Source organism: Antennarius striatus, chromosome 15, assembly GCF_040054535.1.
Source record: "Antennarius striatus isolate MH-2024 chromosome 15, ASM4005453v1, whole genome shotgun sequence".
In the NCBI taxonomy this organism is placed as follows: Eukaryota; Metazoa; Chordata; class Actinopteri; order Lophiiformes; family Antennariidae; genus Antennarius; species Antennarius striatus.
Window position 1 is genome coordinate 5792795 of NC_090790.1, and position 12203 is coordinate 5804997.

The 12203-nt window shown below is 42.7% G+C and overlaps 1 protein-coding gene across 2 annotated transcripts; it reads right to left on the bottom strand.

Moving 5' to 3' along the window:
- Positions 1-4847: 4847 nt before the first annotated feature.
- Positions 4848-11771, bottom strand: gtf3c4 (general transcription factor IIIC, polypeptide 4). Of its 2 annotated transcripts, none has more exons than XM_068334872.1 (5): positions 11455-11771; positions 7649-9373; positions 6707-6837; positions 6179-6267; positions 4848-5090 (listed from the first exon to the last, which is right to left on the bottom strand). In XM_068334872.1, the coding sequence occupies exons 1-5, from the start codon at positions 11767-11769 to the stop codon at positions 5026-5028; spliced, it is 2325 nt and encodes a 774-aa protein (XP_068190973.1). In that variant the 5' UTR covers positions 11770-11771; the 3' UTR covers positions 4848-5025. The 2 variants fall into 2 exon arrangements, with proteins under 2 accessions (XP_068190973.1, XP_068190975.1); XM_068334874.1 differs by having other exon boundaries at positions 11415-11542.
- Between the last annotated feature and the right edge of the window lie 432 nt (positions 11772-12203).

Below are 12203 nucleotides of genomic sequence, written 5' to 3' on the forward strand. Positions count from 1 at the left end.
GTAAGTTTCACTTAAGATCCGGTGAAAACACGCTCAGGCAAAGCCACCGGTGATTTGTGTTGGCTTATCCCTGTCATCTTAAGGAAAAAACAAGGATCTATAGCCGCCAAGCAATAAAGGAATAACTGTCCATCAATCAGAGCTCATTAAATTGAAACCCCTCTTCCATCTTTTACTGAAGAAAAGCCACTGATCCATTCTGATGTGGAGTTGGACACATGTAAAAATATACGTTATAGTATATTTAGAAACATCTGTGATGGACCAATGAAAAGATGTCATTTTAAATACAGAGCACCAGTAATCACAAAAATAGGTGAAAAATTTGCAGCTTTAAAATGTGGTCATGCTCCTTTTAATCAAAGATCCAATAATTCAGTGATAAATAAAACAACGACAACAACAGAAAAGGCAATATAATTGCAATCTGGAATGAGTTTTCATTTCACGACCACTTCCATCTTTCAGATTGAGACAAACCTCATTGATGATTGGTTGGTTGAGGGTCACATGATGTGTGTTTCTGACTGAGCTGCCACCAGCGAGTCAGGAACTAAACATTAATGTGGGTCAGTCTGCTTTGCACATTAAGTAATTAGTTATTAGTAATTGGAGTTTTGGGAAAAGTAGAACTGACGAGAAATTAATTCAAAAGTTGTAAATAAAAACATTTTTGACCTATAATTAATGATTTAAATGATTCATCAATCAAAAACTCCCCAGATTCTCACTTCCAGCTTCTCCAATATGAACTGCTGCCCTTCCATTGTCTTATATGATAGAAAATATTTCTTTATCAGAAACGCAGAAGCAACATTTTTGCTCTGTGTTTGACTTTTTACCAAAAGTTTTCTCTGTCTTTTTGTTCGTTGGTCTGATTGTTGGCAGGAACTAACTTTTTTTCTTGACTTTCGTAGACTTTGCTATAACAAGACATTTTAATGTGTGCATTTTCCAAAATCAGCCAGTGTAATAACATCTAGGACGGTTGAGTCTTATTGGGGTTTGTGTCCTGCTCTCCATCCAGTTTCTTTCTGAAATGCATGGTGTTAAAGCAAAACAGCCCCCCCCCCCGACCCCCACCGCTGAACCTAATGGATGTTGTGCTAAACATCAGAAAAGGTTAAACCAAGCGAACACAAAGCGGCCCCTCCACTTCATTACAGCAAAGCCAGCAGAGATGGGGGGGGGGCATGTTGGGAATGAGCTTCATTAATGTAGCAGTAAAAAGTGGCCCTCCCTCTCCTTGTCCATTCTGCTGTTCAGTATTAGTTCCACTTCAGCGCCCTCAAAGCCTGGAACAAATAGAGACTCTAATGATGGACACAACCCCCCCCCCCCCTCACCAGCAACACCAGCCCTCCATACGCCTCCCACAACCACTCAGCTGGTTTTGGGTCACTGCCTTCCCTCCCTCCACTCCCCCAGGGAGGGGGAAAGCAGTGGAGTCAACCAGCTAGACAACCATGTTCACCCCATCAGTCCAGAGAGAGCAGAAAACAGCCTTGCATGCTGACTTCATTAGCTATGACAAGTTTGGGGGTGATGCGACTCGGTTTAGGGGAGTCTCGTGAGAGTGGGGGGGGGTGGAGTCGGCAGCTGCACAAACGCAACAACACCAAAACTGAGGGGTTTGTGTTTCCAGTCATTAGGATTGGCAACAAACTTAATTTTCTATTATTAACTTTATTTATCTGAAAGCCCGCGTGAGGAATCTCTGGGACATCCTTCTATCCAGATGCAAAATAAGCTTCAAATTCTCTAAATTAAGATTAAAGTTCATTCAGTTGTTGGATTTATCAACGGGTTGATCTGGTTTTGAGGCTGTCGACTTTTTTTTTACTTTTCATAATTCTGTTCCTTCATTAATTGTCCCAACGCAAATGTCTAGAACAAGACAAACAGATAAATACGCATTGATTATCAAGAACATTGTGCTTTAAGCTGGAAAGAGAAACAAGCATATTTAACTTACTTTAAAAATAAGATGTAAAATCCTGTTATTAAGGAACCTAGCAACCAATCAGAATGTGTAAATGAATAGAAAATAATACCATAATATTGTTGATAAAAAAAATATAACTAAATAGAAAATAATACCATAATATTGTTGATAAAAAATATAACTAAAAAGAAAATAATACCATAATATTGTTGATAAAAAATATAACTAAATAGAAAATAATACCATAATATTGTTGATAAAAAAATATAACTAAACAGCTGTCAGATGGATAAGATAACTCCATGTGTGATAATCCTGTACGTGTAACAAATGAAGGCTCTCCATTTCAAAAATCATACGCTGGCATGAAGCGCTCCTGCATCAACCTGCAGAGAAACCAAAGGAAATCCACCCAGCATCTTATTTGAGTGGCGTTTCATCGTGTCGTCTTTTGTCATAAACTCCCCCAACTTTTCATGCGAATGTCTAAATATGACTAAAAATCAAGAGGATATTTGTAAAAGCATCAAATCTCAAAAAAGCCCCATAGCAGTCACACGTCTGAGGCCCGTGAAGCGGCTGCCAGGTTTCACAGACCAAATTAAAATATTCTGTCGCGACATAAATGGAAGCTCTTCAGAGACGACAGCAGGACATATCACGTTCAAAATCTAAACAAAACAAAAGGAGTATCACATGAAATTAAGGTGTGAAAAGGTGCCATGAATGTTTTAAGCCATCCAGCCGCTGACATAAAGGATATAAATATTGTATGCAGAGAGAAAAAAATCCCCTGTTTGAAGTCTGGAGAGCGAAGACAGTGGGAGAGAATGGGAGGGGAAGCAGGTAATTACTAATGGAGCCTCTCTCTGACGGATTATTCTACTAAAGCAGGAGGAGGATCAACCAAACATGGCTAACCTCTAACAGGACGGCTCTCCACCTATCAGTGACAGGAACATTAGAACCTGAGGAGCCACTTTGACAAACTGTAACACGGCGCTCCAAAATCCCCGGGATGGAAAACAAGCGTCACCTGAAACCTCCCTCAGCCGGGTCGATGCGAGCCTCATTAAAGGCTTTTAGTTGTTTTGTTTTTTAACTTTTCACTGTCTTTTTTTTTTGTCACAAAAGCAGGCTGAGGCAGAGCCGATCAGTGATCAAACTTGAAATTACAGCAAATCAAAAATAGCAAACCCCTTATTATTTCCTCCTCATTCCAACTTGCTTATGGAATCTCATCTAGTCTTACGTTCTCTAAACAGAGTTACGTCTCATGAAATAACGATGAACGGGATGTTTTTTACTGAATTTTCTTAGTAACGTAATTTTGAAGTTGTCTGAAAAAGACAGTGATTTATTTTTGTTATGTTTAGTTTTGTTTTTAGACCAAATTAATGAATCTGGGAACGTCTGACTCCTGCAAACACATTATTAAAAAAAAAAAAAAAAAAAAGCTCCAGAAGATGTTTGATAGAACTCGGTCAAACTTTTTCCTTCTTTGTCAAACTATTCAAAAAGCCTTTTAAGATTTATATTTTATGCATTGCAGAAATACTCCACGTTTCTATCACACCAGTAAATTATCATTACATTTAAATTGGAAGAGAAGCATCGATAAAATTACGTAAATTACATTGTCGGCATAACTCTCCAACTACACGTGATAAATGATTTACTTTCTAGTAAACTGAACTTTGCTGAATCTTCACGGAGTCCTGGGCCAATAAATTCCACCGCTGGGGGGGGGGGAGAAGAAGTGGAGTTTAAAGGAAATAACATGAAAAAGTTCCCTTTTCATGAAAGTCTGGTTGTGTGGAGCTGAGCTGCTTCCTCTCTCCTCGCCCCGGGGCAGGCTATCATCTCCAGTGACACCAGAGGAAGGGGCCAGACCCCACCCCACCTCTGCCGGGCCGGGGGGATGTAGGGGGTGAGATGCTGGCCCGGTCTCTCAGGTCTGGCTTCCTCTTTGATCGCCTACAGCTGACCTCCATGTCTCCAAAACAAGGAAGGCGAGGCCAGAAACGTGTCAGCGAGCCTGAATCCCTGCCCTTCAGCCCCGCTTCACTCCAAATATGAAAAAAAGGGGTTAATTGTATTTAACAATATGCTCTCTAACCAGCAACCCCCCCCCCCCCCTCACCAGCATGCTCCTCTCCTTGATTAGAATTAGAATCACATCTGGCGCCATGTTCTGTCCCTCATTACTGCAGAATCTCATTACAACTCTCTCCCGGGGGAGGGAAGGCGCCGGGTTTTTAAGCACACTTTTCGCTTTCTTCGTGCCTCTTGCTCATCTCATCTGCCTCGCCGCTCCTTCTCTTCTGCGTTTACATTAGCGGAAGTCCTCATCTGAGAGAATGACTGAACACCACCAGCCCTCCTCATCCTCATCCTCCTCCTCCTCTCCCCTTCCTCCTCCCAGAGCCTGGAAATTGTTTTACACTGCCAATTAAAGTAGGTATGTTGAGTTTTTTTTCTCTCCACAGTATGTATTATTCAGTATATTATTTGTTGCGCTAAAAAAATAAAGAAGGAAAATCCTCACTAAAATAGGACTTGCAGAGTAAGTTCCACTTACTTGCAATAAAAAAAAACTACACCAAAGGTTTAGAAATATAGTCAACATAAGGAAAATGAGGGGAGCTTATTTATGGTGCCCTGAAGTCCTAGTGAATAATAAAAACCTCCACATTTTTTAAACTTTGTTTCTTCGCACCCGTGTGCAAACGCAGCGTCTGACTGGGAATTAATTTTAGTAAGGAGAAAATAAAGAAATCTGTAAAGTTTAAGTCCAAAATCTTTTACCTCGTTAAAATATTAATTTAAAGCTGCAGCGGGGGGGGGGGGCTGTTTCACAACACACTTTTTATAGGCTACACTTACAAAGACAAAACAAGAGTTGGAGTATATCATCAAAACTTTTTATTTGCACCTTCAAGATGCTATTACAAAGCATTATAAACATGAACAAAAATATATGAAATAACTATAATTACAGCAGTGATTTCTGACATAATTGGACCCTGCGTCAGAGGGTGAAGTTCTGGAGGTCAAAGGGAAGTCCTGAACGTTCGGTTCTAGATCATCGGCGAGTCGCAGAGCGTGCAGGGCGCCCGCAGCACCTTCTTTATCCACTCTGGATCTGCAGGGGGAAGAAAAACAGGTCACATGTGAGCAGGGTTTCTAAATATAATTATGATAAAAGACTTCTGAAGCTGCTTTCTGAACCATCCCGTTAATAAAACCACAAAAAAAACAAAAAAAAAGGAACCATTTTTAAGTTCACTCTGTAGAAAGTAATCATCTTGTTTCTAATCATTTGAGCTCTCTCCAACTCATGGATAGGCAGGTGTTTCCAGAAAACATGAAAGTGTTTGGCTTCTGCAAAACCGCACCCTCTCCGGCGAACATCTTTACCCTGCTAACGTTTCTGTGTTGCTATAACAAAAAAACCCAAAAATCCTACAATTACAATTCTCTCCATATGTTCCATCCTGTTGAGGTCTGCGCTAGCCGGCGTATTTTTCTCCCAGCTCTCTGTGGTAATTAAGTTTTTAACTGCAAAAACAAGTTTGAAAAATCAATCATTGATGGGGCCTGTCAGAAAACGCTGCTCTTCTTCACGCTGACCATCACTTTAAAAACTCAACCAATGTCTGAAAGCCCACAGGTCTTTTAGTTATAGATGAAGCCAGACATGTTCAGTATTTCATGTTTGAGGAGATTATTACAGCAAGAAGCTCACAATAATTGTGGTTAAACGAACGGCTCATAAATACACGTGAAGCTGTTTAGAGACAGAAGTTGGGATAATGGCGATTTTGACGAGATGCAAAGCTGCACAGAGCAGAGCTGTCAGTCTTTAGCTCAGATAGGCTGGAATGACCAAGAGAGCCAATGCCGCAGGGGCTCAGGCGAGACCCGTGAAAAGAGCTGGGATGCATGTGTTTACTCCTGCACTGGTGCTCGTAATCACTCACTTACAGTTAAGATTTTACGCTGCCAGCTTTCTGACCGACACGCCAACTCTTGAATTTGAAGAAGGCGGGCTGAGACGAGGCGCAAAAAACAAGACTTTTTTTTTTTCAAAGAGAGAGTTCATTTCTACGCTCATTTGTGTTTTTAACATATGAAGGTTTTGAGGTGGCATCGAAGGTGACAGGAAAGAGATGGATGCTGGAGTGTGAGGCTGTGAAATGGAGGTGGCGAGAGATGGAAAGTGGCGCCTACCCTCAGGCTCTGGCAGTTTGGCGATGCTATCCAGCAGGAGGCAACGTCTGAACGTCAGCGTCTGGCAAGCCTGGTATGACAACACACACCTGGAGGAGTGGAAAGGGATTTGAGAGCTGGCTGGTGTACACACAGAAACACGCACACACACACACACACACACACACACACACAAAAGTAGAGTCTAGACAGCAGTTAGGTCCAAGCGATGGCCAGATTTCCCTCTTCAAGCCCACCAGAGGCGGCGAATGAGAAGGCAGGGGGAAGGTTTGACAGGATATTTATGAGACAATGAGAGCGGCGCGTGAGTAAATATCAAAAGGTGAGAGGTTTGATTACAGCTCTGTAAAGGTAAATAACCCATCAAAGAAGACATTTGGAATTACGATTAAATCCATGTCCCGCCAGGCTCGATCCCACCATCTGAACCTGCGGAGCACGTTGTGGTTAAAGCGAATAGAATCGAATAAAACCGTTTTTGGATTTTCAGATCGTATCTCAGGTCACAGACGAGAGCAGTGCGAGTACCTGAGCCATATGTGACCGTTTTTACAGGTGGTTTGTTTGTGGTCCGAGAAGGGCAGAACCTCCTGACACAGGCTGCAGCGCTCGGAGAACGTCTGCTTGTTCATCTTCTTCTTGATGTGGCCAATCAGGACCTAAGGAAGCACACACACACACACACACACACACACACACACACACACAGATCCAGATGGGGTAAATAAAGGCTAAAACAACACCTGAAAGGATGAACTTGATCTGATTTGTATAACAGGAGTGGAGGAGTGAGTTTGGTCCCATAAATACACTGATATGAGAGCCGATCAGCATTAATGGCTGGATAATTTAAACAAATGCACAAATTCAGGGGAACTCTTGATGTTCTTACAGCGGAATTGTATTTAGAATGTCCTGCTGAATATTGTGGCATTGGATTGGAGAAGACCAAGTTTCAGCAAGAAAATTCTCCCAAACACAGAAGTTTATGGAATTGACTTGTAATCCCTAATTACTCGTGGTTAATGCGTTCCAGGATCACCCACGAAAAAAAAAAAATCCACAACGATATAGCGACAAACCATTTTATTATTTACGGTAATTTAAACATTTATGAACTCTCCCCATACTGATATTAAACCACCACCTATCTTTTCACCTTTTCCCAATCTCTGATGGACTGTTTAAATCACTTTTTATTTTAAAAAAAAGTGTTTAATACACAGATGCTGTCAACCAATAGCATGTGAGTATGGTAAAACGTTACTACCTACAAAACATCTGTGATGTAGTGAAGCCGTGCATCTTGAAATGCGAATAAGCGAGGGATTAATCAATGATCGATTTAAAAAATGAGGAAGTCAGCTATCGTTAACCACCATAAGCTAATGTCTATTTGAGAAGGGATATGAGCTCAGTTTACTGCGAGTGAGTCTGGTTGCTTCATTTTTGGACGTTTTAACTTTTTACCTCTGAATCTCTGTCATTAGCGTCTCCAGAGAGGTAGTCCACCAGGCCACAGGTGGGGATGCTGGTGTTCTGAGAGATCCAGGTGTTGAGGTAAACCATCCCCAGCACCTTCTTCATGTTTTCCCTCATCAGGCGTGTCTCTACAGAATCGATCCGAGCCTGAACCTCTGCCATCTGCTCCTCCAGGTCGGCTTCCTGTTTCACCCCAGACTCTCCATTTTCTAAGGCGTCTTCTCCGTCCTTCCTGCCCGTATCCTCCTCCTCCCTGATGAACACTTTGTTTTCGTCGTGTAAAGGTTTCCAGCGATTATCCGCCGGAGGCACCTGAAGCGACTGGTAAAGTATGCGCGCCAAAAAGAGCTTGAAACGCCACAAATAGGGCGAGTCCATTTCCTGGATCTTTTGATCGAGCTCTGCTTGCAGCGATGGGGGGATGCGCTTGTCTTTCAATATCTGCCACCTGATGAGGTCGAGCAGGTCGGACGTTTGGTACAAGTTCTGTGTGGGGGACTTGAGCAACAGCTCTGCAGCCATTTCTGGCGTTTTCAGGGTGACAAAGTGAACCTGGTAGGTCCTGTTGATCGGGTGGTGGCCTCCGACCACACCTTGTGTGCTGACAATGGCGATGTACGCTCCGTTGTGACTCGCCGCAATCCCGTGGATCCTCCTCCCCGTTAAGGTTTCAGGTCGCACCATGTCCTCCTGTTTAAAGATCACAGTGTTCTCAGTAAACGTTGGCGTCAACTTTTTTATCCACCCATCCATGGAACACGTGTACACCACGACGCCGTGATAACTGATCGCTAACGAGACTATAGGGAGCGAGTGCAGCCCCGCCACGTGAGAGTTATGTACGTTTAGTCCGGCTGGAGAAATCATGAGCAAACACCAAAACACGTAGCCGCCCCTCGAGGCGACGATCAGGCTGCACCTGGACTTCTGGATCGGGTGCGTCATGGGGACGCATCTGATGTTTTCAACCGCGATCTCGTCGCAGTCCTTCCAGAGAATGACCGGGTGACGGAGGGTGAAGTAGCCCTTCACTCCCACCAGGCTGACTGGCATGATCTTGACGGGCCCCACCTCGCTGCCGATGATCAGGCCGCTCATCCGTCGATCGGAGCTTTCGTACTCCCACCACGCCAAGTCGCTGGGTCGCGTCACGCCCGATTCGATGATGTCGTAAAACTCCACGTCCTCTCCGTTAACGAACGGCAGAACGAACTTCCACAAAACAAGGTCGCCGTTTTCCATTAAGACGGCGAGCAGCGCCATCTCCTCATCGACGCACGTGTTGTCCGGCTGAACCTGTTTGATGGTGTAAACGCTCGACCACTCCATCCTCAGAGGCGTCTGCATACGGAAACGCCGCTGCAGCTCGTCGAAGTCCAGCAGGTCGACCTGAGGAGGGCCGTCGTCTTTTTTGGCGTAGCCTCGTTCTTTTAGCCTCTCTCCGTACTTTTTGGTGAGATCGACCAGCGTGTTCCACTCCAGGTGTTTGTGGCTGTTATGAACGGTAAGTCTATTTTCAAGGGTAAGACAAGCAAGCAGACAGCGACCACTTGCATCACAGCCCAGCGGAGACCAACTAGCGTATTTCATTCCTCTGTGGGATCCCACTGACGGGTTCATTAGTCTGTCAGCCATAAAGACTTGCCTCACTGTGGGGTCCGGATGCGTAGAGAACGTTTCCACTGCTTGAGCTAGCTGTTCTGCTGGTCCCACCTGGAGTTTCAAACAAAAATGAAATTAATAAAACACTCTGACACATTAAACTCTCTAAAAAGTGGGTGGGTGGACGGACGTTATTCTAAACAATGATGCAGCCAATAAGTCAGTCTTGATTGAATTGCCAATCAAAGAACATCACTCAAGAATTTTGGAGAAATTGAACCAAAAAGCAGAATCAAAATTGAAATCAAAATTGTTGAAACCCAAATGATGACTTATCGTTCAATGAGTTCATACATATGTGATGTGCCCCTTACTCTTCATACAGTGTTCATGGACGTGTGATGTGATGTCATCAGACAGACAGTATGTGGCCTGTAAACATCTAGTTATGTTCTGAGTGCTCCCACAAAGCACTCTGATTCACACGCAGTTCATCATATCTATAAATGTAGGCAGGAGACCAACACTGCCGGTCTGCCGCTGTGCCTGGTGGATTGTAAAAATTCAGCTCCATCCAGTATTTTATCTGCCAAGTGGATTTTTGGAGTAGAAACGCCCCAATAAACAATCATGTTTACACACTAGAGCAGCTGCACAGAGACCGATTCACCACAGCAAAACGGTTCCGACTGTTTCTTTTTTTCATCAGCTTTGTATTCCATCATTTTAATTAAGTTTCCTTTAGTTCAGTGAAAGAAAAACACTGAAACATCAACCTCTGCCAGAACTTATAGCACACAAGTGAATATTAGCTTGGCTGTGTTTCTAAGGCATGTTTACACTAGTTGCCAACAAACAGACAAATAGCACGAACGCTACCCCAACAAACTCGCAGATCTCATTTTAAAATCTCTGATGGATCATTGAGACTCAAATGCATCCCAGAACTCTGACAGCAAAAAAGTTGAAACAGTTAAGCTGTATAAAAATGGTACACATTTGCAAATTACCACCTATAACCATATATTTAATAACTTTACAGAGTGAACCTCACCCCATTAATGCATTTGAACTTTTTTAGGATGACTCCTTCACACCTAATCATGACACTACCACCTCTCATCTATGAAATTGTTTACCTGCAGGATGAGCCAATCCGGTGCTTCTGATTGGTCAAATATACTGATGATGTAAGACAATGACTCTGCTGTCTTCGTCATGATCTATATTATGTCTCAATGGAGTGATAAATTATCAGTCAGTTCAGTATATGTTTTAGACATCATCCCTTTTTTTTTTTTTTTGGAATCACGTTTGTATTAGCATCACTGTGACAATGTCACTATGAAAACTTCAGGGTGCATCTGCATGAAGTTCCTCATCACGAATCAAGAAGAAACAAAACACAGCTGAAGGAAAGAGCTCTTTACTACATTTCAGTTTAAAGTAGAGTTTGAATGTTTCCTCAGTTTCCATGTTGCGTCCCGCCAGAGTCTCCAGCTTCCTCCCATCGTCAAAAACATGAAGCAAAAGTGGAAAAAAGAGGGCAAAGTTGATTGTGAGCCACTTAAAAGTTCTCATCTGCAATAAGTGCTGACCATCTAACTGAACAGTAGGAAGTCTACATTCATTGTGATGTATTATGATACTTGATTATCTTCCCTGACAATGATTAAAACTTGTGGAACACCTGAAGTAACCAATCAGAGAGCAGCATCAAGTCACCTGCTTGACAGAAATGGAAGGCTTTAATGTCCTGAAACCCTTCAACCTGGAAGTGAACGTATTCCCAGAAAGTTTATGGAGACAATAATAAATTAATGTCAGACATGTTGAATGAATACTTTATTCATTTCATGATTATTTCCATTTAACTATTTGTTCAATAGATTTCCTCTGATATGTCATATCTGTCTGTTGGCCTACAGTTCACAGTTGGGGGAGATTAGAAATAACCAAAGATAACATTAAGAACAGAGGTAAAGACGGCAATCTATTGATTAAGTGTGATCAGTTCATCTAAGCAGAATGTTTTTGAGGGTGGAAGGAAGCCACAGAACCCCCAGAGAACCCTCACAGACACGTGGAGAACATTAAAACAGGGAGGAATCAAAAGTCAGTTTTACAAAATAACACATAAGCCTGCAAATACCATAAATTGTAGTTTATCCCATGTGAACGTGGATAGTTACCCGCAGTCTGGGGGCTTCGGCCGGGACAGGGATGGAGGTCCTGTGCAGCGTCAGGTCCTGTTTGTTGCTGTGGACGTCACACACCAGCTCCACCAGGGCTAAGGAGCTGGAGGTGCACACCGACAGGCGGTGGTCCTGCGACCAGGCGAGCGGCTGCATCCCGCTGACCGGAGCCATGAGCGGCACGGCCGGCTCCCGCTTAACGGGCACATCCTCCGGGCTGCTCAGTAAACACTCCTCGGTCCCCGGCTCGGTCTTTATCACGACATTTGTGGGTAGTGAATGCACCGTGTCAGACGGGCTGACATCCGCCATGTTTTGTGTCCGGCGGAAGTGACGTAGTTGAAGGCGTCAGACGAAGTAGGCGGTCTCCACTGTCATCTGTGTGAGCGCGTCTCTGTTTTTTTTTAAATTAATTATATATAAAGAAAATAGAGATAAAATATACACATTTATGTGTGTAATATAAATTACATATATATATATATGTATATGTATGTATCTGTATCTATGTGTATGTATGTATGTGTATGTATGTATGTATCTATGTGTGTGTGTGTGTATATATATATATGTATATAAAATATATGTATGTATATATATATATATATTTGTGTTTGTGTGTATGTGTGTGTGTGTGTGTGTACATATTATATAATAGTATAATATAACAGTATATTATACTCATTCCACAGTAAATCATGAGCCTTTCATGTAGTGAACTCTCAAAAAGTTAAAGCACTTGTTTT